At 37.2% G+C, this 27763-nt stretch overlaps 1 protein-coding gene across 2 annotated transcripts in view; it reads right to left on the bottom strand.

Moving 5' to 3' along the window:
• TRHDE (thyrotropin releasing hormone degrading enzyme) overlaps window positions 1-27763 on the bottom strand; it is a 702876-nt gene that overhangs the window by 608184 nt on the left and 66929 nt on the right. For both annotated transcript variants that reach the window (XR_009963855.1, XM_062613752.1), the window contains exons 4-5: window positions 10479-10633; window positions 5357-5470 (exon numbers count right to left, since the gene is read on the bottom strand). Coding sequence is in view for 1 of the 2 variants with exons in the window: in XM_062613752.1 (XP_062469736.1) it covers window positions 5357-5470; window positions 10479-10633 (269 nt within the window). In the remaining variant the exon portion in view is untranslated. The remainder of the gene's footprint in view (window positions 1-5356; window positions 5471-10478; window positions 10634-27763) is intronic.

Below are 27763 nucleotides of genomic sequence, written 5' to 3'. Positions count from 1 at the left end.
TTAAGGTAATTTATCAAGAGTTTGGACAGTATATTGCATGATGTTCGAAGTACTTAATGTACAGAAGTTCAGTTAAATGGTTTTCCTTTAAAATTTTAGGCATAGGCAATTTCTTGCAGCATGTATTTTTAAAACAGAAACTATGTGCAATCTCATCATAATTTTCAGCTGCCTGTAGTACCTGCACGATCTCCTAGACTTTGGAACCTAACAGTGTGAAGGAAGCATGGTTTGCTTTAAGAAAGATGAAAGATGCTTTTCCATGTAGACACAAAGTTTTACTCCAAATACTTTAATCACAATTGTATAATACTAAGAAAATGTCTGGCAATTATAAAAGTAGTAAGCTGAAAAATATAAAAGTAGTAAGCACACAAGAAAATTGGAGATCTTATCCTAGAGCTCCAATGGATAGGGAAGGCAAAGGATTCAAAGCTATCACTGGTGTACTACACCTTGGTTCAGCCAATAAAGTTGTCAGCAAAGCTAACTATTATATAATAAAAAAAAAAGTGAGAAGGCAGCTGGGATCTGTGAAATGTTTTCTCAGCATCAAGCCAGCTACTGACCACTAAAGTATTTGACGCTTGTTTGATAGATGAAAGGGAAAATTACATGCTCATAATTCCTGCTGTCATAGTCCTCAAAACCTACCCCAATTCCAGAGACATTCAAGGACAAACATGATGGTTTCTTCTACCACAATATACGGAGGCAAAAGGTCAGTCAACAAATTCCTGGATCTGTCAGCCTCAGTTGAATTCCTTCCTTTACAAAGCCACCTGTAAAGGACTTCAGGATAATGAAAGAAACAGAGAGCAAGATGGAATATGTAGTTACAAACGGGCCTCTGAAACAGGAAAGTGAGCAGGGTAGATGAGAAAAGACAGGGCTGTGAAGTAGAAAGTACCAGCACGTAGTTTTCTGCTCTAACGTTCTCTTTTCTCTGCTCCTAAAACTAGCAGAGGCAGCTTCCACAGACATGAGACTATGTTGTGTTACTTGTAAGATCTTACAGCTCAAGAACTCACATCCAGCTGCTGTTGCTTTTTGAGGGCATGGAAAGACAACCAAAAACTTACATGGTAAGCTTCTAATACAGAAACCTCATCTCTTTCTAAGTCATAAAATAGCAACAGCCAGGGAATTCACATGCAGGTAACTAGTCTGAATACACATGATCAAGCAAAATTCTCTGATCTATGGGGGGAACAGTTTGCAGAGACAGTTTTCTTCCTAAAACTATCCTGACAACACAGAAACAACTGTTGAAACTCCAAAGACCTTGAAGAATGAGATTTAAGAATAAGAATTTGAGACACTTCAGAATAAAAATTTCAAAAAAAATCAGTCTGGGGGATAGGCAAGGCAAGAGGCTGGAATGGAAAGAATCGTGAATTAATTTCCATGGCAAACGTCTAATGACTGTACAGTAGGGATATATTTCCTATAAAATCAAAGGGAGCTTCACTTTCAAAAGGTAAGAAGTAACATGCATGGATTTATTTTCTAGCTGAGGGCAGGAAATAAGAATTTCTAGCTTTGATCTTGTCTTGGTTTCAGATGGGACAGAGTTGATTTTTTTCCCACTTGATGGTACAGTGCTGTCGTTTGGCTTTGGTATGAGAATATTGTTGATAACGCACCCATGTTTTTTTAGTTGTTGCTCAGTAGTGCTTTCCCTAAGACAAGGACTTCTCAGTTTTCCATGCTCTGCCAGTGAAGAGGGGCACAAGCTGCAGGGAGAGAGCACAGCCAGGACGGCTGACCCAAACTGGCAAAAGAAGCATTCCATACCGCAGCATGTCATGCTCATATATTCCTCCTCTCTTTTTTTCCCTATTACTATTTCTATTATTATTATATTTTACTTCATTTCCATTATTAAACTGGTCTTATTTCAACCAATGTGTTTTACCTTCTTCCAAGTCTCCTCCCAAACAGACCCAAGAGCAGGGAATGAGGGTAGGAGTAAGCAAGTGGCTGTGTGGTATTAAGTTGCCAAGTGGAGTTAAACCATGACAGATCCGAAGTAATTTAAACTGTAAAAAAGATAGTAAGACCTCTGGTGGAACCCTGTAGGATCTCAAAACAGAAAGCTCACCTTCCTGTTTTAAAACCCACGAAACTTTGTCCCCTTCCTCAAGGACAGTTCTGATGTACCTTACATTATACTGCAACAGATAAAAGACACCTCCGTCAGAATGACCCTGCATTTGGTCCTTCACCAAAAATTTTAATAGGGGGATCCAGGGCATAATGATGGCAAGGGTTTAATAAGGACTGTATTTCCTTTTGTATTAAGATTATGCAAGTCTGATGAAGTATGTAAACACCTTCTGGACAAAACAAGAAATTCTAGACCTGCTGGAAGGCTCAATAAAATGTTACATTCCACAGCAGTTTGGCCAATATTATTATACATCCATCTTTCCTGGAGTAAAAAAAAAAGCCTATGAAATAATTTAAGAGAACCTGATAAAAAACAAGAATCTCAGAAGAGGAAGAAATGTTTAATCAAGCTAAACAATGTAGAGAAGAAAGAAAAGCCAGAAAAACAGGTTTCTGACAAAATCATTGTGCTCTGCTTTGTGCAGAACTCAGTGCTCTTGGTTTAAGTTATAATGGTGTGAACATGCCTAATGGATAGCTCTTCAAGAGTCTCAGTTCAGCCATACCAAGCCTGTGAATGCTATATAAGATGGACACTGAAAAAAATGCTCAGCTCTGCTAAAAGAAAAGCATCATCAGCTAAATAGTAGCTAAAATTTAAGGGGTTTATAGAGCCTTAATGGTGAAAATTTATCTGCCTGCAGCCTATAGGCATCCAGCAAGTTAGGTAGGAAGCTGTGGGTAGATCTATTTGATTCAGATGCATCCATATTGCCCAAGCTACATTTCCAGATAAAAGTCCTTTTTCTGAAACTGACTACCAGTCTTCTATTTCTAAAGTTATCCAAAATAAAATGTGACAAAAAAAGCCTTAAAAAGGTGACAATGATCTGAATTTGACATTTTAGTCCATGGGCTTCTCAAGGAAACTTTCAAGGGTAACATTTCAGAACTACAAGAGAAAGAAGTTAACTGCCTAACTTTCTCAATTCTTTAGAAAGAGGATTTGGCATATTACTCTGTTTTCCTTATGCAGAGAGCTGTGGTATCATACAACATAGCATCTTTTATTTTTATTACACAGGTAAGAATTACCACTGACAAAACACCATCTCAAATGTTGGAATACTGTTTAACCATCATGACAGAATATAAGGTTTGTAGGTCTTGTTTTGCAACTGACTTACAAAGCTCATATTATACCCTTCATTTTTTGGGGAGGGGGGTGAAGTTGTTTGGAGGAGTTTCTCTTTTTATAAATGCTTTTTATTTTTTCAGGCTTACAAATGTCAGTATAATCTAAACAACAAATGTGCTTTATACCAGCAACAAAATTATACAGCAAGCCAAATTTCTGTAACTGCAACTTTTACTTCCTCTTCCTACAATCTCTGTATGGCAGAAACATCACAGTACTGATTCCTTCTCTAGCGTGCAAAAGGATGCAGCATGTTTAAATGTTTAACTAATCAAGTGTTCCATCTTGCCACCAATTTTGTAATTATTTAAATATGTCAGTATAGCTATTTGTATATCAAAGGCCAATGATATCCAAAAACTTATGAAAAGTTTATGTCTACCTTGTTTTTAATTTAAGGAAAAAATTGACAGATTAATACTTTTTCAGGCACAGCAATATTAGTGTAGTTAATTTATGCAGCACACATCTGATTTCCCAATTTAACTGTCATACCTTGTTTAACCCATTTGTTTTGCCTGTATTCTGCTAAGACATGGGGATTTCATGTGATGGGCATGTCATTTACATAACAGTGAACATTATATTAATTCCACAGAAATCTCCAAATGACTTCTAAAGCAAAGTTATTCTGGATTTGTTAAACTGATTATGTGAAGAACAAATGACTGATGATTTGAAGATAAAATTTAGTGTATAAACGTTGTCATCTATGACATTTCACTATGCTAAAATCATAAAGGCCTGCCAGATTTCATTGCATTCATAATTAGAATCATTACATTGTAATTCAGGATGTGTTTTTCATAGAGATGAAAAGAATGAGTTTTAATACTGCCAAAGCCAGATAAACCCAACAAGCCTACCTATGCAAGACAGATGTCAGTTCAGATATTTATTTTCCTTTTCATAATGCAATTATAAACAATATTGACACCTGAAAGAAAAAATTATAATACTACAAAGAATTCAAACTTCACAAGAAGCACACCTAAAGCAAGAGTACCTGTACACAACTGTTTTTAAAAATTAGCTTTAACTTATAATTCTAGCATCTTCATTTCATGGCACACAAAAGTTAATAGGACAAGAATACTCAATAAATCAACCAGAAATGGGAAAAAAACATTTCAGAAGTTAGTATGCAAGAGTTTAATCGAAACAGTCAATCTGTATTTATAACAAATATTTTGCCACATAATTAAATGTGCAAACAGAAAACGTCAGCAAACAGAAAAAATTCTCCAAAGTACAATAAAATCTAGATAGCAACCTTCAACATGGTCTCACACAAAATTTCCTTGTCCTGAGGTCTTTTATATCTTATTTTTCTTACAAGCATATTTCTAGACTACAGTGGTTGATATAATTTAGGACCTGACTAGGTAAGATGTAACTGAAGGACTCCAAAAGAATGCCTCAGCATCGCTTTACCAGTTTGCCCTCAGAAAGCTCCAGTATTTGCACACCAGTTGACAAAGCATGCACAGCTGTGTACAGCTGAAAATCATACCAAAACCTAGATTCTCAATTTATTTACCCCATGTTAATTTAGTATGCACTGTTAGATGGCCAAATATTGCAGGAAGATAAAAAGAGTAAACTTAAGGAGAGGAGAACAGTATACTGTACAAAAAAAATATGTTCAGTTTTCAGTATGTTTTAGCCAAACATTTATTTCAAATTTTTCATGGATCAAATTTTATCATGTTCACAGATGAAATTCAATATTTTCAATATTTTATAAAACAGTCCATGTTAAATCATGACTGCTTTAATCCAAAATGTTTCTGAGCAAAGAGACAGTAGTTAAATGTTGGGTTATGATAGACATGACCTTATGTCTTTTGTAATAAATTGCAGATTACATTTCTGAAATGCTGTCAAATTATTTCACACCTAGTGATTTTCCTTCATTGGACATCTGATACTTGCATGCATCATCTGGTATTTTTCAGCAGTCTCCATTTATAATAAAAGCAGGAGTATAATAGCAGAGCAACTTCTCTGTAGAGTCTCTAAATTAATAAGATAAAACTGATTTACCATGTTCCACCCTGGGTAGAGGTAGTCTGTCCCAACAAATTCAAAGTAGTGAGCAAATCCTTCTTTCAACCACACATCCTCCCACCAAACTGGAGTCACAAGGTCACCAAACCACTGCAAACAAAATACAAATAAATAACCTTTAGGAAACCACATTTGCATATACCCTTAACTCACAACACATTCTATTAAATGTATCTGTTTAATAAAAACAGTAATAGAGATCACCCACTGAAACTCATTAACTGTTTTTTCATATACTGATGAATTAAGCCTTTACAGGATGCATAAATTACTGGAGTAAAACATTAGAAAAGAACAAGCAGGGGAAAAGAATCATTGAGGAGAGTACTCACAGATCTACTAGTAGAAACTCACCTAGGTTTAAGGATCTTACATATACAGAGGACAGAAAAAGGCTTCTGACTCAAGTAATTGGATTCATTACCTGGAAATTTCACTATGTATAGAGCAAATCTTAAAAAACTGGGAACACAATCTCCATACCCCAGATCTAAATTTTAGCATTAGCTTCTCCATGACGTCTGCCCTCTTACATTTCCCAAACTAATGATGCTCCATCTGTTGGTCAGTTTCCTAAGGAAAACAGTTTTATACAACCATGCCATCTCCCTGTGGGTAGGACTCACACGCATAAAAGCAAGTAGTTGATGCTACATAAATGAGGGCACCCAAGATACCCACACAGGCCTAGGAAATTTCATACAGGACTTGCAGGAGATCTGCAGCCTTCCCAAACAGGAACCAGAGGCAGACAATATCTAAAACAGGCCACCTATGTGTATGCAAGGGAACCCTACCCGAGCTGACTGCCTTTCCCATTATCCCATGTCACTCTTGAATTTCCCTACTGACTTCCATCTAATTTCAAAAGAATGACAGAGATCGCAAGGATAATTAAACTCCTACAACAGTAAATGAAGATCAGGCAGCTGAAAAGAGGAGAAGGACCTAAACTGGGGCAAGGCAAGAACATGGACATTAGATACTCTGCTCAGTAGCCACAAACCTGCCATGGCACAGGACACATGAGTGTCAAGATGGACTTTAGATAGAGCTAGGTTGATCAGTGGGAGAGGAATGAGGATAAGAATTCAAAGGAAATCAGGCAATCACAAATTATCAATTTTTCTGCTGACGGATGGCCCTATTAGATTACTCTAATGGCTCTGTGTAACCTGGGTCATCGTAACACCAGTGGTAAGAGCAGAAACACATATATTGTTATGAAAACATATTTCATCTTCTTTATAGCATCCTTCTGCCAAGCAAATACCAAAATTTTATTTCAGTAAAATTGTCTGCCAGTTTTTAATTAACAAGATTAAAAATTAGATTAATTCATAATCAACAGAGATAATTTTGAGTTTTCATGGAGTTGGTAAGCTCTGAAAATAATGGAAAAGAAGAAGCAAATAAGTATTCCAGAGGGAGAGACTCATGTCAGAGGACAGGAGCTGCTGCTGACACTATAATGAGAGTGAGGAACAAATAAAAGCGGAGTTGGCCAGTAAGAGGTTTGCTTTCGTGATGGCTGGCTTATAGGCTTTGTCTGGGACCTGAATGAAAGGTCTCGCTCCTGTGCATGTCTTTGTGGAGTGAGAATAGGGCCAAGAAAGGATCAATGCTGCAATGAGGATTCATAGTAAAGGAAACGCGTGGGCTCCAAAGAACAGACTACAGAAACTGAGATTACCAGATTGCCACACAATATGCAGTAAATAGGATTTGAATGGCAAAATGAAGTGAAGCATGACAACGAATGTCACTGACAAGTTAAGAATTTAGGGAGAAGAGATGAAGTTGACAAAAGTAATATACATTAAGTGAAACTAGCTTAATGGACACTCTGTGAGCATTATCCAGTTGAGGACTAGATAATATATTAATAAATTAACCCTCTACAGGACCAATACAGATAGATAAACTATAAATGACTATCATACAGATAATGAACACAATTTGAAATGTTAGAGTAGCATACCACCAGAGAACTATGACAGTTATATTTATACAATAACAGGTTGATTAAATGATTTCTAATGACAGACTGAACACCACAGCAGAGTTTATTTCTTGAATTACAAGAGGACTGCTGAACAAATATGAAACCAGCAATAGTCATTGTATGATGTGAGTATTCAGAGAGAGATTTAAGAAAATAAGGTTGTGAAGTTCATAATACATCTTCCAGCAACTCAAAAGAATTAATAACTTTAAGTACCGTGTCACAAAAGAGAATTTCTTATAGTCTTCTATGAGTTTTCTGGGTATATTTATTAATGAGACAATTAAAAGTATTAATTTAATTATTCACCAAAAGGAAGAAGTGTTTTACAGGCATTATAACAGCATGTGATACCAATATGAAAACATAGGGAATTTGCTTAACTAGTCTTGAACAGTATCAAAGTTAGTTATGAATGTCACACAGAGCAGTCCCAGACTCTGCAATTAATGAAGCCAAAATTTCCAGTAGAAAGGTGCTATTATCTTTCTAGATGTTATATATCTGAAGGGAAAACACTGAGTAAAACACACTTCATTTATTTAAGTAATTGTTTATTTATTTATTGGTATAGTTGGCTATAGACACTATTTGCCCGGAATGCAGATCGTTACTTCTTTTATTTTAGAAAAGAAAAATGAATTTAAATGTATCAATTAGACAAATTTTGCATCTCCCTCAGGTATTATGCTTAGCTTGACTTGCAGAAGGCATTTATTTTACAGACACACTGAAAGAACACTCCTTCCTATATGCTTTCTCTACAAGTTATTAAAATAACACAGATTTAGAAATTTTTAATTTTCCTTCTGCTTTCATGCCTCTTTAACTCAATCTGTCACACCAACTTTTGTTCTCAGGTAGGAAAACTATCACAAAAAATCATGGTGCATAAATTCAAATGTTTGTTTTTTCAAAGGCTGTAGGTGGGACTGATCCATGCTATGCAAATAAAACTGATTACTACCTTAATGGAATTATTTTAATAAACTATGGCAACTATTTCAAGCTATCAACTTAAGCTACTAGAAACATGTGTGCTTTGACCAATATCTCACTTGTGTGTTGGGGCTTGGAGGAGAAGCTTTTATGCCAAAACACTCCTCCTTCTGATTATTAGTTTTTTTAATTAAATACATAAACTGTTCTAAAAGAACACTCAGAATGAAAGATCAAGGACTAGCAACCTACAAAATGACTAAACTAATGCTACTCATGTAATTTTAATGTATCCCTCCTAAAACATGTACCTAAAATAAATATCTGGTCAAGTATGACAAAGTCACCTGTGAAGAAATCAGGCATAAAATTCTTTCTTGCATGCTTTTTAACTGTATTTTGACAACCACAGAATTTCTTTGTACTTCTGCAAAGCTGTCTCTCATTTTCTATCTGTCCTGAACACTGTGTCAGGCATTAATACTCAGCAAGTTTGGGAATTCGGATTTTAAACAGTCATACCTAAAAGTAACAATCACAATTCTTAATATTCACCTGGTATCAAAACAGAAACAACAGCAACATGAATGGAGGAAGATACTTTCAACTAAGCAAACAGCACTGGAAGTAATATCAACACAGACACTAAGTAAACATTCTCACTTGCAATTTTAAGGTCACTTAAAAGCACTCTGTGACCACATTGCTACCCTAAAATAAATTCAGATATAGTTTTTACCCATTTTATGATCCTCTGATATTCCCAGAACAATTTAAATAGGTGTTGGTTGCCATGAAGATCAAATAAATGAACAACTTACTGATGTAAAAATTGCTTCCATAAATTACTTTGGAAAGAGAGTAAATTATTAAAGTGGTGCAAAGAATAACTGGAAATAATGAAATGACTTCACAAAAAGGAAGACTTAAGCTGAAAAAAGTTACTGATCATCAGATTTAATCAAAAGGTTTTAAGAGAAGCAGCATAACCCTGTAATCAGGAGCAATGAACCCAGCACTACAAAATACACCTCACAGAAGAATCCAATACCAACAGGAGCTGAGATCTGATGACCTAATATGTGTTTTCCACACCTCATTCCTAAGGCACTATAATTTTTCTAGCTGAACAGTGTGCTACTCTATTGTACTGAACAATAAAGAGCATATAACAAAGTCAGATGATCCTACTGAGAACAAACCAGCAATAACCTTCAATAAAAATCTCATGTTGTAGTTGAGGACTTCATATTCATCAACAGATTTTATGTGAAACATGAATATGAACAAAACATTATTATTTCCAGGTTCAACTACCAGAACTCCATTACAAAGGCTCCTTTTTATATGGTACTTTTTATTTGCAGAAAGTGTTAAGAATTTGCATTGCCTTTTAAAGAATACTCTGTAAAGTCACAGATGTAAGCCATGCTGATTACACAGTAGGATTTCATTCATTTTAACCTGAAGGCTATGATTATGCCTCTTATGAGTGCAACAAAGGGTTTCCTGTCCCTGTAGCAAATTTCTTCAATAACATTTGCATTTAACTCAATACTACTAAACACTCATAATGTGTTTAGATTGAGATAAGAAGACGGAAGAAATGTAAAATAAATTGTAATATATGTTTATTACAAAGTTTTCTTATTGATACAAAAGTTTCTGTACACACAAAGACTCAATTATCCATCATTAGTGAACAGAGGGTCAATACCAAATTGAGAAAAAAAAAAAAAGAAAAAGAACATGGAAGCATGTGTATATGTGACGAAAGAAGATGATTTCAGTCAAAATCTTTTCTGACATGAACATGAAACTCAACATGAATCTGCTACAATTCTGCAATAAATCATTGTCTGCAGTTATCAGCACGTTCAGTCTCCACACCAATACCACAAACTCACCCCGCCATACAGAATATAATCACACAGAAAACAGGGAAGTTGTTCATTACTGCTAATTTTCTCTTCTATCCCCATTGTGAGTTCCCAGTTTCCGCTCTCTAGTGATATGTCTTATGGATCTCCATATTATTCGGACTCCAGTTACAATAAAAGTTGCAACTGTCCATGTGAACAACACAAATTCATTTTCAGTTTTGAAAAGGAATGCATGGTTTCTCACATTAATATCAAATATCCAATTTAATACCTGATGACACAGCTCATGTACAATGACCATGGTGACGTCCAGTAGGTATGATATAGAAGAAATGCTTGGATCTAGAAGTATCCTCTGCTCCACAAAAACACTCAGTCCCCAGTTCTCCATAGCAGCATATGGATGCTTAGGCACAGCTAACAGATCTACAAATAAAAAAAATATATGTTAAATCCTGGCGGGAACTACTATGCTGAAGTATTGTAAGGCCATAAATGATCACTAAAAGCATTTTAAATAACATACATGTAAAAAACCTAACCTTGATTTCAGCCCTCAAGTAATGTTATTTAGGAAATATTAATAAAATATTCACTTTTTATCTTATGCCACTATCCGCTCACACATGTTTACCCTGTTACTGCTGTAACACAGTACTTAGTCTTTCTAATTGAAGTTTTCCATACAGAATCCAGCTTATTTACAATACCTTGTTAATTTACTTCTGCATTTCCTACTGCTCCTCATCTTTACTATATCACATCTGTAGCAATACAGACTTACTACAAGCATTCTTTATCTTTTCATTAAGGTGACTCCTTTATGAACACCTAACACATCAAACTTCATGTAAGGACTGAAATTAAGGGGAACACTGAAGAAATAGTGTTTCTTAACCAGAAAGATGGTGAACTGTTTAGAATTGCCATCAGGTAAAAAAAAACACCATACCACACCAAAACAGTGAGAAATGTCTCTCATTGGCATGAGACTGAACAATACCATATTACGATGTCTATCCATGTGCTAGAAAAATCTTACTGCAGAAAAGTGAGAGAGAACTAAAATTGACTCTAAGTCTGGAAATAAATCTAAAATTACAGTAAAATGACATAGGGAATAAACCAATGCACAATGCTGCTTCATGGCAAAAATATCTGAAAGAGCCCAGAAACAACCTGTATGTCTACAAGAAGCCCAGTGCAACCTGTGCACAAATTAGCCAGAATTTTGGAAGCCACGCTGTCACATCAGCATGGTGCTCCCTCCAGTCAAACTAATTAGTCAGGCTTTATAATTAATTAGCCTGGCTGCCACACTCCTCTCATTTGGCTGTACTACCTCTGCTTCCAAAGCTATTTAATTCACAGTTAACATAAGTTATATCTAGGTGGTACTTCACTGGGTGGGATGAAAGGCCTCTGGGTTGACTTCCCAACCTCAAGAAGAAAAACTCTGACCAGCATATTCTAAATGATACTCTAAATTATATCACAGCATTTAGTTTGTCTTTTTTGGCTTGCTGACATTGAGTGGTGGAATTGGCTTGGAAAGCAACCTGACAGCTGGAGCTCTACTTCAGGATTCATAAGAAGTTGCCACTGAAGTATCAGGAATGGAAAACCTGGACATATTCCAGCACTCCTAAAAAGGGCCTGCTGCAAGAAGCATAAAAATACCAGCCTTCTAGTGGAAGTACAGAGAGAGGATAGCAGCTACTTTCAAACACAAGTAAACTGAAAATATCCAAATTGCAGAGACATGCTACAAATGGTAAAGAATAAATATTTTATATCAAGGCAGATGCCAGAACAAGAACCTAATTAAAGAAATAAAGCAAAAATCCAAAACATATTGTTCAAGACTAAACATGCCAGTAAATTCAGAATTACATGCTTTCCTTTTCTTCTCCAGCTGAAGCTCAAAATATACTATTTTTTTTAAATAACAGCAATTTGTTATAAATGACATGCAAAAATAAAAACTCCTGTCTGCTATACAAAGAAGGGATAAGGATGGAAAAAAGGGACACAAAGGCTACTGGGAGACATCACTGAAGTTAATGGGAAATCTTCATTTACATTAAACAGGGATCTCTCCTATTTTCAACTCTCTAAAAAAAGCCATAACTTCTCCCAAAGTGATTACACTTTCATCCAAAAGGCATCTTCAGAAGAAGAATACAGAGAATTTCTGCTCTTCTTTACAATGATTAAGTTTTCAGCAATTCCCCTCAAATAAGCAAAGTGACACTGAAATGTAACCAGCACGAAAGTAAAACCAGTTCCCAATGCTTTTATTTCTTTTCTGTCCTTTGTGCTCATTTGTAGTTTCTGGTCTTTCTAACCAGTCATAATGGACAGATTTTGTGTCAGCCAGTAATAAACTGGAATAACTCTGTGGAACTGGGAAACTAGGGTGAGGTCTCACACTAAACACCTTTACAAGCTAATTATAGACTGGTATTGGCCTGTTGGTTTAGACTTTATAGCATTGATATATCAATAAAACCTGCCAATCTGATGGACAGCTAACTGCCCTGCAGGTAGACAACCACAGTGGGATATTCTAAATCACTTTCACCCAATACATCTCCATTGCTTTGCAAGCCTGGAAATTCCTCTCATGTATCAGCTAATGCTTAAAGGGCTTTTCCAAACAGACAAAACAAAATGTAATAGATAACCCTGTTGGTTTCCTGAATGCTAATCCTTGCAAGTGACATGCTGAATGAATTAGGAGGTGTACTAAAATATATGCACACACTCCTACCTTTTTCTAGTGCAGGGTCTGGTGCACTCCATTTCAGTGCCAAAGAAGAGACTTCATCTCCGGTGACTGACAGAATGGACTCTAAACATACTCACAATCGCAAAATGAGAAATCTTTTGCTTCTCGTTGCCCACATCTACACTCCAAATGTCCAAGTCTTGGTGTTCATTTTTCATTTAGAATTTAAATTCTTCAGTGGTTGGTCTTGATTGCTCCACAAATTTCTACTACCTTTAAATAAAATTCCAAACATGCCTGGTTTTGTGGTAAAAGACACAATAATCTATATCTTTCTCTGGGGAGCCATAAACATTTGATTTCAGAGGAGCACTGAACATTTTTGATGTTCAAGTCTCAGCATGAGAATTTGTATTTCACACCATTAGAGCACTGAGGAAGGTACCCTGTGCTCCTGGAGGTGACATCTGTTAAGGCTTTAGTGTAATTTTTAAGGAGCAAGGTATAAAAGGAGGGGTGATGATGCACATTTTGATAGACAAATCATTCACACATATTACTGCTCAAAAGTGTTCAGCACTAACTGCGAAATGTGAGTTGCTGAATATATAACAGCTTGTGTGCATGCTGCATCCAGTTACTCGGCACACTATTTAATTAAATTCTTTGTAAAGCACTTGTGAATGTTTGATTATGTGGATATTGCTGGGGAAATAGAAATGCGTGTTATTGCTTGCAGAGAATAATATCCTCATATATCATAAAACTGTTACTTGAGATTTCCTGATACAGCAGTGCAGAGAGTCCTGTGTAGTGCCAGAATAATAGAGGATTTCCACCTCTTGGCCTTCACAGAGACTAAATTCATGACCAAGAAGTAAAAACTATACAGCTAAAATAAATCACCAGAAAAGCCATCAGGACAAAAACATGTTGGAACTTCACACTAGCATTCTATACTGGCACAATTATTCAAATATAAGGATAGCATTTGGAAGTTTTTAAATCTATCTCTGCATGAATCTCATGAAAAACATTTCAAGCTACAAAAAACATACAAAGCTCAAGAGCTTCATTTCCAAACACTTAATTACGACATCATAACTATGTAAGCTTACATCAGAATATTACCTGACATTATTAGCAAGTATCATCATAGTGCAAAACAGAAATTAGCAATTTAACACTTAAGTTGGTCACAAAGCACGTCATCATTTGATGCTCTTTTAAGTTAGTTAGTTACACTTAGTATCTTTGCAATTTGAACAAATGATACTGTTTTTAATTTTCTACTACTCAGTTACAGTATTTTCTAGGCACCCTTAAAACCCATTGTTTTAAATCCCCCAATCCACACAAATGGGAACAACACTCTTGCCTTAGATGACAGCAGAGTTAAAACTGAATAGGATTAAATGCAAAACAAGATTTAATTCTCTAATGCAGGGTACCCTGAATTTCAGGTCCTTCCCCCTCCTTTATCATCCTATTTTTCTACAAACATCAAAGCATCTCTTTCTACCACTGCGATTCCACTACGTTTAACCACTTCAGTCTGATGTCTGATGGGGATATTGGTGCAACAGACACACATCGTTACTATACATTTAAATATGAGTGTGTGCATAAACACAGACTTCTACCCCTATGAACATGTTTACTATTACATGCTGCAATTTTATTCGTTTTAACTGCTGGTTGAAATGTGACCAAGGGCTAGATCCTGAAGAACATATGTCAGTATTAAATTTCTAATACTCAAGGTGGAAGATAAAAAGCACCTACTAGGGAAAAGGAAAAAAAAGAATAACTAACTGTGTGAACAATTTTTGCAAATTTTCTGTGTAGTGCATGATAAGTCTCCCAAATAAATCTGAGAGCCCTGAAATACTGCATCTGATAAGAAAACATACAGCGAGAAACAAGAAATTTCTGTCAAGCATCTTTACACATATATTTTCCTTAATAAAACCAGGAGGCACACAGAGATAAAACTGTTCACTCCTTGAACTCCATGTTTTCCTCTTACAATTTCTGGTTTTATTACAAAAATGACACTATAAAATTATTTGAATTTACTTATGTGCCTCTCAACAATGTTATTTTAATTCATTTCTTCAGAGAGGCTTTCTTCAAGATTTTAGGTGTAGATTTCTTGCTACCAAGTATGCTATTTTTCAGACAATAATTTCTACAAATTAAGAGAAAGTATGACCTAATATCAGTTTAGTTTAGTTTATTCCTGACAAATGAAAAAAAAAAAAAAAGGTTTTGCCCTTTCCTAATGCTGCATAATGCAATCAATAGCTTTAGTAAATCTCTCTAAATGTCTTGTGCGATTTCCTAAATGAATGTTGCGGTACAAAGAAAAAGAATTATTTACTAAAAGGTTTTATATTTCTGCCACACAGATTCATTAATCAAAGCCATTTCTTTTACTACAAATAAGTAGATGCTTTCCTGTAACACAATAGCGTTTAAAGATTTACGCAGATTTTAACAAGCCAGCTACAGAAAGAGACAGCTCTGGTTAAAAACCATTAAGTCAAACAGCAGTTACTGTAAGAAATAGCCAAAATTTCTACTGACATACAACCACTGAATACAGAACTTATAAGAAATGTCTACAATGGCTACTGAAAAACTTTCTTTTCTGCACTGTTTTTCTTAGTATACAACAGAGAAGTTTTTGCCAGAAAACCAAGTTTTCCATGTATATATTTTCATCCCCTTAAAAAGTTATTTGGGGGAGGGATGGAACACAACACACACGAAAAAACAAATATCCCAGACAGGGACATTCTGCAGCCACAAGGAAGGTCTCCAACTGACTGCAACAACAGAGAGAAACATAACTGATAGATATGAATGCTCAACTTGAGACACTACGAGACACTGGATTTTCAGAAAATACTAAGCGCATGTTTCCAGAAGACTAAATCATTTCAGTCTCTCATTTCTGGCAGTGAGGAGCTAGGTACCTTAAATTAGCTTTTAACTATTACTCTTATTTAAACTACAACTTAATTGTATTTTTCTTTCTTCTCTCACTACTTGCAAAGTATTGAAACACACAAAAGTTGCAAACAACCAGGATGACAGCCCCAAAGGAAATCTTTGACTAACACTTCTTTTTACCTAAATACTTACTCTGGCACCCATCACTTTTTACCTCTGGGACTACACCACCAATACCCTTCTGTAAACATGACACTTACCAACCCGTATGGACATTAGCCTGCAGAGTTAATGCAAAGGTCTAGAAGTGTTTGCCATTATTTCAGTCAAATCAAATGGCTTGTTGCAGACCCTGAGGAGAAATCACTGACACACAGCAGTTTATTGCTGGGGTTTTTATTGCTTCTTATTGCTGTACAAAGTATTACTTAACATTAACTGACATAAACAGTGCATGGATTTCCAGAGTGTTTGATACAAATAGCAGATACTGAATGCAATGTGAATACTAAAGGATCCAAGGGGGGGGGGGGGGGGAATGGGGGAGAGAAAGCTGTGGAGGCTAAACGGGGAGAATAAGCAGTAATGTGGAAAGAAAAACTTTGCTATTTTTCCAAGCAACTGAGCCTTGACACTGGATGATGGCTGTTTACTCTTTAAGAAAATAAAATAGAATCCTGTTGATATTATTTGACATGCATATTAAGAAATTGCTTTCCGTTTTCATAACCCAAATCTATAGATCATTGCTTTGTTATTTCAAAGTATATCAAATAAATCAATGTTAAGATGAAAAATTAATGCAATCGTCCATTGAGGGTTAATTATGTATCATCTTGGTTGTATTGATCTCTACATGAACAATGCCTTTCTTTTAAATAATACCTGGACAGATCATTATTAAATGCTGCACAGCAATAAACAAGGAGGAAAAAAATCTTTGACAAAGTTTTCTTATAAACCTTTTTCCAAGCTTTCAGCCTAACATGGGTATTCTAAACTCTTAGACATACATTAGAACACAGATTACATGGAACAAACTGAGACACTGACTGAAATCAGCTCAGGTTTTGTTATTCCAAGTTACAAGGCTAGTACTGCAACTTGCAGTGTTACATCCCTTACAGTATATACACAACAGATGAACAGAAAAAATATATTCCTACTCTCAACACCGAAAGATCTAGAGAGAGCAAAAAACAATAAAGACTTTTGTTGCCTTCATAAATACTGTTTCTAACGCAAATACTAAGAGCATTGACATGATGGAAAATTGCCAACAGCCATTTTCCTACCACCACAATTAATAGAGCATGAGGATTCTACAGCTGAAAACAACATGCCACTGATTACTGAGCACTTCCAGTATAAATACTGCTGCAAAGAAAATGATTGAGTGCCACTGCTGTATTCCTTCCCTTCACTGCAAAACCGAGGGGCAGGTACAGAGAAAACTCCAGAAATGCGTATTACTTGAGAGTTATAAAAATGAGGCAAAATAAATCTTTTCATCCAGCATACATAAAACTGATATACATTACAGTAATAAAGACATGAATGTTCCCATTATTACAAACTCTATATGCCCAGATTTACCTCTTTTATGTTTGCTTTAAAGTGAGATCATATTCACAGGTGATGGGCACAGTTTAGTACTGAAAGTAGAAACATGAATTTTGGGAATAGAGGCAGCTATATCACATTACCAGTATCTCAAAAATATGTATCCCAATATTCCATCTGGAGATAAAACTATAATATAGCTAATCATATACATCACATCTGAAGGCAATATTTTTGTGGGGACTGCATGCATTTATCTTTTCTCCTCCAGAGTAAGATGAAGAAATGCAAATGTACTGTCCTGGATAGCTTCTGAGTCATTGTTTTTAGGTCTTACTGTTTAACATAAGCACTAACACTTACCTGATGTTCTTATGCAAATAATTTAGGTAATATTAGATCAGGATAAAGTTTCACTATGTTAATAGTAAAAAGAGTAATCTATTAATCAGTTTATTTAATATACCAAGAATCAATAACCTTCTGTGACATATCACAAAAACTCCATCATCCTTAATTCTGGAGAAACACATTCTGTTCTCTTGCATGCCCACATTCCTCCCCACTCATGCCTGAGGATGCAACCATTTCAACTATGTCTTCCCACAGAATCCACATTCACCCTTACAAAAGGCTCCCAGAAACATCCTGATGGACCAGGGACCAAAATGTGAAAGTCAAAGCTGAACTTCTGGGTGCATTTAGATATCCTGGAGAGACTTAACTAAGTGAATTTACACCTTCATTTTATTTTGTGTCAGCATGGGCACAGGCTGCCGGCAATGTGCTCTGCAGTTACCTATCACAGGTGAAAAATCATAGCTAAAAAGCAAGGGTCCAATATTGTGACAGAAGAAATATCATCCTTTCCTACACAAGCACTCCAGATTTCCCACAGTAAAATGAAGCACCAGGACTTGAGCTGTTAAGAAGCTTCACTTTCCTGGTGCAGGAAGGCTTAGCAATATGCTCCACTCAGCCCACATCCTGCTATGCAGAGGCAGGCAGTAATATGTCACTGAATAAACAGGGTGGTTTTTCAACACATTGGGCCCAAAGTTATTCCTGAACCCAACATGGTTATCAGCAGGGAAAAAATAAAAGGAATTAAAGAAACAAACAGGATGGAAAAGTAGAGTAGCTGAAATCTCCATCAGAGCTGAAAAATATCTGAGCTTGGAAAACGACACGAAGAAACCAAAATGGTGCTTCATTCTACACCTGGAAGCAGTATGCACCAGTGAAGAGAAAGACAATAATTAGAAAGTAGCCTTATTTCTGACAGTTATAGTTTCAGATGCACGTGAAGTGTTTAATAGTTTTAATTAACTCAGAGGGTAGAACCCAAACATGAAAATGTGCTACAAAAACGGAAGAATATTGCAAACTACATAAAAATAAAAACTCCAGGAAGATTTTATTTTTTTTTATCTGAAGTCGCAACATATAAGCACCATACTAAAAAGAGGTTGGTAACTGATACAAACTGAGTGGTACTACTGAAGTTTGGCAAACAAGAGCTGAGAACAGAAAACGTTTTGACAGACCTGGGACAAGTACTTCAATAACAGACTACTGGGACTTTCAGGAAGAAGTTAAAAGCAGAGTCTGACAAACAACAGGAGTCATCCAGTTCAGAACAAAGTTTATAGAGATCAATCAGATCTCTGACACAGTGAGTAAGATTGAAAATCCAATATTCCAACAGTAAAGAAACCCAGGACAGAAAATCATGCAGAGCTCAGAGAACATGCGGAGCTGCACATACAGTGATGGCCTGGACAAGTCCTCTTCAGTGTGAAGGAAGAAATACAGGAAAGGTAATGGATTAAATCTCCTCCCTCCACCAATGGCGTGACTATATTGACATAGAATCATAGAATAATTAGGGTTGGAAAGGACCTTAAGATCATCAAGTTCCAACCCCCCCTGCCATGGGCAGGGACACCTCCCACTAAACCATGTCACCCAAGGCTCTGTCCAACCTGGCCTTGAACACTGCCAGGGATGGAGCATTCACAACCTCCCTGGGCAACCAATTCCAGTGCCTCACCACCCTTACAGGACAGAATTTCCTCCTTATATCCAGTCTAAACTTCCCCTGCTTAAGTTTTAACCCATTACCCCTTGTCCTATCACTACAGTCCCTAATGAAGAGTCCCTCCCCAGCATCCCTACAGGCCTCCTTCAGATACTGGAAGGCTGCTGTGAGGTCTCCACGCAGCCTTCTCTTCTCCAGGATGAACAGCCCCAACTTTCTCAGCCTGTCTTCATATGGGAGGTGCTCCAGTCCCCTGATCATCCTCGTGGCCCTTCTCTGGACTTGTTCCAACAGTTCCATGTCCTTTTTATGTTGAGGACATCAGAACTGCACACAATACTCCAGGTGAGGTCTCACAAGAGCAGAGTAGAGGGGCAGAGAATGATACAGCCACACCGACTCCAAATAGTATTTCCTGTGTACCTTTCTGATGCCCTACCGTATGGTATTGCTATGCATTTGTATAAGAAATGCCTTGTTAGTTCCCTTAAATCACATTGCTCCATCCCTGGCAGTGTTCAAGTCCAGGTTGGACAAAGCCCTGGGTGAGATGGTTTCGTGTGAGGTGCCCCTGCCCATGGCAGGGGGGCTGGAACTAGGTGATCTTAAGGTCCTTTCCAACCCTAACTATTCTATGATTCTATTCTATGATTCTATTTAAGCCAAATTAAGGTTTAAAATCAGTAACAAATTTTATCAGTAACTTTCAAAACAGATAATGCTGTAACAAATGCTTAAGAAAGTTACTACCAAATAGGCAAAATCTATGCTTCATGTATTTACACTGATCCATACTTTCATCCATATTGAGCTGGTGCTGACAAGCAGGCAATCATGGCTCAAAAAACTTTCTGTTTCATATTTTCCCTATCCCTGAAAACTAACTCAGAAGTTTTGGTCTGAGAATTCATCTGTAAGAGATGAACTTCTCACAGAGCCATTTCAGGTACACTCCTCCCCTCCCTCATAGATCTTCACACCTCTGCACATCCCTTTGTTAAACCACAACGGCTTTTACCAATATCACCTTCGAAATGTTCCAGGGATCTAAACAGACTTAATCTTTCATCCTGACTCATTCTGTTCCCCCATTTTTGAGACACAGTCTGTCCATTTTTCTTACTAGTGTTTGTTCACTTCCTGAGATACAGAAATATCTGTCTGTTAGACTAAAAGTTATCTTCCATACTAAACTGGCTGGTAAGCAGCTTCTTACTTCAACAAATTCAATGAGAGAATAAAAACATTTCCTCGTCCCTTTGGTAATTCATTTGAATTTTTCAGTGTGTGATGTGACTTCCACTGAAGTTGACATTCTGTATCAATCTTTACCTGCATTATACAAAGATCTAAATAGAATAAAATGTATGCAGTACATTACTGACTGCTAAGTGAGACCAGTAATACTCACACACTAGTAATGAACCATTTTGGGATAGCAGTGGGCTTGCAGTGAGTGATCCCCATTGCAGCCACACTGCTCTCAAAGTCAGAGAGCAGAGTAAGACAACTGCAGGATATAAGAAGTCAGTCAACAGAAAAAAAGTACATCTTCCCTTCCTTTTGGACAAGGAAGAACCAATATAAAATTGGAACTTTTTTTTATTGCCTAAGAGGGTAGATATTTTGAGGGACCACTGATGTCAAATATTTCTATGCTAAATGAATATGCAAAATTCTGGCAGATGCAATTTGAAAAGGTTACGCGTTCATCTTGCGATGGCACAGACAGAGTACATCAAGTTTTACATGATAACATTTCACATAGGTAAAAACAGGAAGAGAGAGTGGCAAGAAGCTTTGGGCAACTTTGGAAAGATTTAAAAAAAATGCCAAGTTAAAATAAATACACCAAAAAGAAGGGCATACAACGCAAGTGATGTACTGGAAATATGAACTGTTAATGTGCAAAGATACACAGGCAAACCACGAGGGCATCACCATGTCAAACCAACAGAAAAGTTACTGAGATTCCTGGGAATAACAGATTAGGTGACTAAATCTGTGCCATATGAAGGGATTTCTCATCAGCGACGACTGTAAGCACTATGGAGAAATCCCATTTACAGACATCAGAAAAGTCCATGAAAAGGCAACAACTGAAAGAGTTGGATAAAGAGATGTCACTGTAATTCCAGAGCCAATTCAGAAAGAGTACTACAGGAAATATAAGACTAAATTCTTTAACACATTTAATGTGGTATTAGTGCAGTGCTATAGGAGAATCACGGAATGACTGAGGTAGAAAGGGATCTCTGGAGGCCATCTTGTCCAACACCCCTGCTCAAGCAGGGCCACCCAGAGCTGGTTGCTCAGGACTATGTCCAGCTGACTTTTTAATGTCTCCAACGATGGAGACTCCACAATCTCTCTGCAACCTGTGCCACTCCTTGATCACGCCCACTGAAAAAATTGTGTTTCCTAATGTTCAGGAAGAGCCTCCTGTGTTTCAGTTTGTGCCCATTGCCTCTTGTTCTGTTACTGGGCACCACTGAAAAGAGCCTGGTGCCATCTTCCTTGCACATTTCCTTCAGGTATTTATACATATTGATGAGATCTTCTCTGAGCTGTGTTGCCCAGGCTAAATGGTCCCAGCTCTCCTACCCTCTCCATATAGCAGACATGCTCCAGTCCCTCAGTCATCCTCGTGGCCCTTCACTGGAGTTTCCCCAGAATGCCCATGTCTCTCTTGTACTGCAAAGCCCAGAACTGGACACAGGACTCCAGATGTGGCCTCACCAGTGCTGAGCAGAGGAGAAGGATCACTTCCCTTGACCTGCTAGCAACCCTCCTAGCAGTCCAGGACACCATTTACCTTCTTTGCTGTGAGGGCACAGTGCTGGCTCATGGTCAACTTCATGTCCACGATCTGCTTTCTGACAAGTTGCTTTCCAGTTAGTCAGCCCCCAGCATATACCGGTGCATGGGGTTGTTTTTCCCTAGGTGCAGGACTTGGCACCTCCCTTTGTTAGACTTCATGAGGTTCTTGTAGCCCATTCCCCAGCTTGCTGAGGTCCCTCTGGATGGCAGCACAACACCCCAGTGTATCACCCACTCCTCCCAGTTTTGCATCATCTGCAAATATACTGAGGGTACACCCTGACCCACCATCCAGATCATTAATGAAGATGTTGAACAGGACTGGACCTCGCACTGACCCTTGAAGTACACTGCTAGTGACTGGCCTCCAACTCGACTTCATACCGCTAATCATCGCCATCTGAGCTCAGCTATTCAGCCAGTTTTCATTCCACCTTAATATCTGCTCATCTAGCTTGTTCTTCATTAGCTTCTCTATGAGGATCTTATAGGAGACAGGGTCAAGGACATCACTGAAGTCCAGGTAGAAAATATCCACTGCTCTCCCCTCATATACCAAGCCAGTTATTTTATCATAGAAGGTCATCAGGTTGGTCAGGCATGACTTCCCCTTGCTGAATCATGCTGACTGCTCCCAGTCACCTTCTTGTCCTTCATGCGTGTGGAAATGTAGTTTCCTAGGCCCTCCTTCTTGACCTCTTGAAAATGGGGGTGACATTTGCTTTCCTCAAGTCCTGGGGTACCTCTTGCAATCACCCTAGCCTTTCAAAGATAATCAGAAGTGGCCTCACAATGACATCAGCCAGCTCCCTCAGCATTCATGGGTGCATATTGTTAGGGTCTATATGGTTAAAATCAGACAGCATTGTCATGGGCTCTAAACAAAAATTTGGAAGCCAATATTCAAGCAGAGAAGGGATTTCCATAATATAAGACAGATAACCTGTTTCAATGAGATTCAGAAGACACAACTGAGAATTTTTTATGTGTTTACAAATGTCTGAATCTTAGTTCAAATCTCTGTAGTTTCAGCAAATCAGACAAGTGGATGAACTGACAGGCAGGGAACAAAACCCAGAGCTAGATACAGTCTATGCCAATAACAAAAAGGTTATTATCAGAGAAAACATGGCCTGTGACTGCCAGAGAACTGAAACCTTTCAGGAAGTAATCAATGTTTTTAGACTAGAATAGCCAAGGCAGCATATTGCTGTCACTCCAGACAAGTATTTACTGAGGATAAAAAAAGCGCACTTTCTACAGCTCCCTAAAAGAATGAAGAAATAAGGAAAGTAATTAGGCAATCAAAAAAACCTAAGCAATCACTCTTGAGACACCACAATGGATTAACCTTATCCACACAGGCAGAATACCAGTATTTTATGGCAAACTCATAAATTTGAGCAGATCAGAGGTTATTTACACACTTTTCCTAAGTTTGGCTTGTGAGCATGGTTAAACATTTTGGTGAATTTATGTCATCTGAATGTCCCTGTTACGTAATCATTATGCTTTAGCTGAAGAATTAAAACCAGACAGTGGGAATTTTAACTGTAAGTGGTTCTACTTCCCAGGCAAGATTTTTACAGGTAGGACTCAGTCTAAATTCATGTTCTGGCCAGAAGAGGAAGTTCTCGACATATCCCTGCAGACAGGCCTTCCTCAATTTTATGTGATGCGCAAAACAATATCTCTACATTTAAACTTACAGGCAAGGTGCTGCTTACAAGGCATTTTTCAATTAATAAATGCTGGAGGCTATGTGCTCCCAGCTGATGGCTATGGTAGCACCAAGGTCCCTCTTCTTTACTCTTTACTGTTTTCCAACCTAATTTGCCTAGGGCTTACACCTGATCCACTAGAACTCCACCTATGCCAGAAACTTCAATGCAAGCTGTCACTGTAGTCTATGAGCATGGTCATCCCTCTCATGACCTCTCTCTTCTAGCACAGTCCCCCAAACCACCATTCCCATTTGGGGAACTGACTCTGGGCACTTGAAGACAGCATTGGCCAGTTCTTGACAAAGAAATAGGATTGAAGGGAGGTCAAGCCAGGCAGGATAATAAAGATGTATAAGGCTATTATAATGAATAAAGCAATAGCGTCAACATCTAATAATCTATAATGTAGAATTACCTACACTTATAGTTGTAACACAGCCATTCTGTTGATGCATCGCATATCGCTGCTACCTGTAAGGTTATGAATTAAATAAATTTCTTCAGTCAGTGTTCCCTTTTTAATTTAAGTAGTAAATATAACCCACTCATGTTTAGTTATTCAACATAAATTGGGAAAAAGAGAGTCAGCTTTTCTGTTTTTTCAACTCTGTGTTGAACAAGTCATGGAACTAAACTAAACAAAATAAATCAACATAAACAAAACTTCATTCTTCCAATAGCACAGGAAGCTGTAACTACCCAAAACTGATACAACACTTCAACAGTCTTTTTTTATGGGGTTTAGCAAATTGCCTTCCCAAATTTAGTAGCCTGTTACTAAGACTTCAGCAGAAAAGTAAAGTGTTTGAATATTACCTCAAATTTAAATCAGCACAAAAGAACACAAACCAGTCAGGTCTCCAAAAATCCACTACTACTTACAATCTGGGGTCAAAAGAGGATATTTTATGCTTAAAATCTGACTTAAACTTTGAAAAATCTGATTTCAATTACATCTTAAATAATAGAATTTTGTAACATATTTCTTGTAAAATATCTTCTTGTTAGTATGCATGTTTCATTAGAATGCTACTCTGTAGTAAACACAAAACTCTTGTCACATCCAAATGATATAATATTTTCTGTAATCAACAACCATAAGAACTGCAGAAAAACAAAGAGGCTATTCCTACTTCTTCTCCGGATAACTTGTACTCCACAGATTTCAGGGTGATGACCAAAGAAGTAAGAAGGTAGCTTGGAACACCAGAAAAGCACTAGCTTGAGCTAAAAAAAAGACTGGATTATTTCTGAAGACGCAAAGATTCAGTGCTGATGCAACTGAAAGATCCTTCCTCAGTGCACCAAGAAATGCAGTGGGAAAACCTGAAAAGTATTGCCAGAAGCTTGAGAGACACAGTTGAAATAGATGAGGAACACAGACAAACTGAGAAACAAGTCAAAGAAATGAAAAATTTGTCTGAGACAGCCAGTAAGGGTGGGCCTAAAAGCTGAGGGACTGTGTTGCCAAAGGGACTATGAATACAGACAGGAGCATTATTGAAGGAAGAGCTTTACGTGGTGAAGTTGATTTTGACTTCACCCAAATTAAAATACTTTGTGTATATAATTTTGCAAACTATATACACAAAATGCAGTGACAAAGAGATTTCAAAGACCACATGAGCCTCAAAGATGTTGAAGGGGAAAAAAAAAGCAGTTAAATAAGGTGAACTAGCAAAAGAATCCACAGAAAAGAAATTTTGAGTAAACTGAATGTAAAGCAGACAGAAATTTAACATGACCAATTGCACCTACCAGGTAACAGAAGATGAGAACATTCCTGACCAGTCCTTTTATTGGCAAAGAGACCAAAATAGATGTAGTACATTCTTCTCCTAAAAGAGCACTACTTGTCCAAATACAATCTTCTCTGTGCCCCATGTTATACCACGGCATTACAAAGTCATGAAGATAAATGTCTGCTCCTAGTGCTACTAGCCCAACAAACACACAAACTTTTCCAGTTATACAGAAATCAGAATAGTTTCTCTGAGTAGAATTCCATTCCCTGCATCACAAATTTAAAGTTATATTAAACCTATATTAAAGAACCAAAGTGAGGTTCACAAGCCTCATCTAAACTTGATAACCTATGAATAATTCATGTTAAAATAATATTTTCATTTTTTATGATGACTTCTGTCTTTTAGAATCATAATTTTTCCATACCATCTTGCCTCATTATTATTTACAGAAAAATAACTTCTGATCATTCCACTTAAAAGAAAAAGAACCCAATTAAAGATTTTGCTGCATCAGGAATGCTTGATGAAGACCATGAAAGAGCACACAGGCTTTTTTTCTTGGAAAATGTAAGAATAACATGCACAAAGTACTGCAAAGCCTATTAGAAGCAAGAGAATAACCTGCCAGATCTTCAGTATAATGAAAGGCACTAATAAAAAACTTTGGGATCAGCATCTAACAGTCTTTGAATGTAGAAAGTCTTTTTGGTTTGGCTCCTATCAATACAGTTCAGACTACATAGATAATTCAATGTGCACCATGGAAGTGTTCTTAAAAATCTTGATAATACCATGTAGAGGACCATCACAGTCCTGTGGTGAACTTAGTAAGGCAGCATCCCAACTCATTGAATCATCTGCCCTGAAAGTAAGCATGATTCACTCTCAAGTCTATGAATCAAGTTTTCCTTTACACTGAAGACATCACCTTCTTCCTCTAAAAGTCAAACTATATATTCAGTCTGACTGAAACTCATGTGATTCCAGGTCCTTTTTCAGTGCTGGAACAATGTGCAACAGTGCTGGTTCAAATGTAAATCAGATTCAAAAGGACTAAGGACTTGCTTAAAGCAAATTATTAAGTACGTGGAAGATCAAAGCCCAGCACTTCACTGACATATGAGAATGCAAATGAGAGATATATGATGAAGAAAAACAAAAGAGAACTGGGGTATTCTTTCTTGGTGCAAGCATTAAAAATCAACTGATTTACCTTTAACAATGGCAATTATATCAGCAGAGGAACCCTCTTCTTATCTCAAGGCTTTACTTGATGAAAGACACATTATAATATTTCCGTAAGAGGACAGTTTGTTCTGTTTTTTCATGCTATCATTTTGATACTCCTTAAGACGATATTTTACACATAGAGACAATTTAGTCCTCTCTCATTTAGCAAACACTGATTTTTTATTTCTTTTTCCCCCGTCTGCATTTCAAATAGAGCTTAAACAAGCAAGGCTGGTTTTAATACCTTCAAAGGTGCTGAAACTCCTCTGGCTATCTGGAATAAAAATCCAAAGTTATGTCTAGTTCTTTATGGATATTCCAACCGCAATTTCTTCTTCAAAGCTTCAATAGCTGTTTGAAAGAAGTACAATGCATCCTTCTTCAAAGATGACATGAAAGGTACTGCACTTTGCATTACCATACATGATCTCACTACATTCCTAGCTGTTTGCTCTGCCTGGGAGTTCAGCTTGGTGTCAGCTTGCAGGTCTTACAGTGATGACCAGATAGTCATCCACAGAGACAAATTACTACAGACTTCAAAAATACCAGCTACCCTGCCAGCGACAAAAAATGAAACACGTATTTCTCAAAAGACACTTTCGTCTCTTGCGACAGCTATATCCTAGGCAGGGGCTGCTATTTCATTTACAAGTAAATATTCAGCATTGCAGTGAAAACACAAATATCAGTGAATAGAGTAATGTGCTTGACAGAGGGTTGAAGAACAATACTATAACC

Source organism: Pezoporus occidentalis, unplaced genomic scaffold (genome assembly GCF_034315485.1).
Source record: "Pezoporus occidentalis ecotype Australia unplaced genomic scaffold, CSIRO_AGI_Poc_V1 ctg17, whole genome shotgun sequence".
In the NCBI taxonomy this organism is placed as follows: Eukaryota; Metazoa; Chordata; class Aves; order Psittaciformes; family Psittacidae; genus Pezoporus; species Pezoporus occidentalis.
This window is presented reverse-complemented; position numbering and strand designations above follow the sequence as displayed.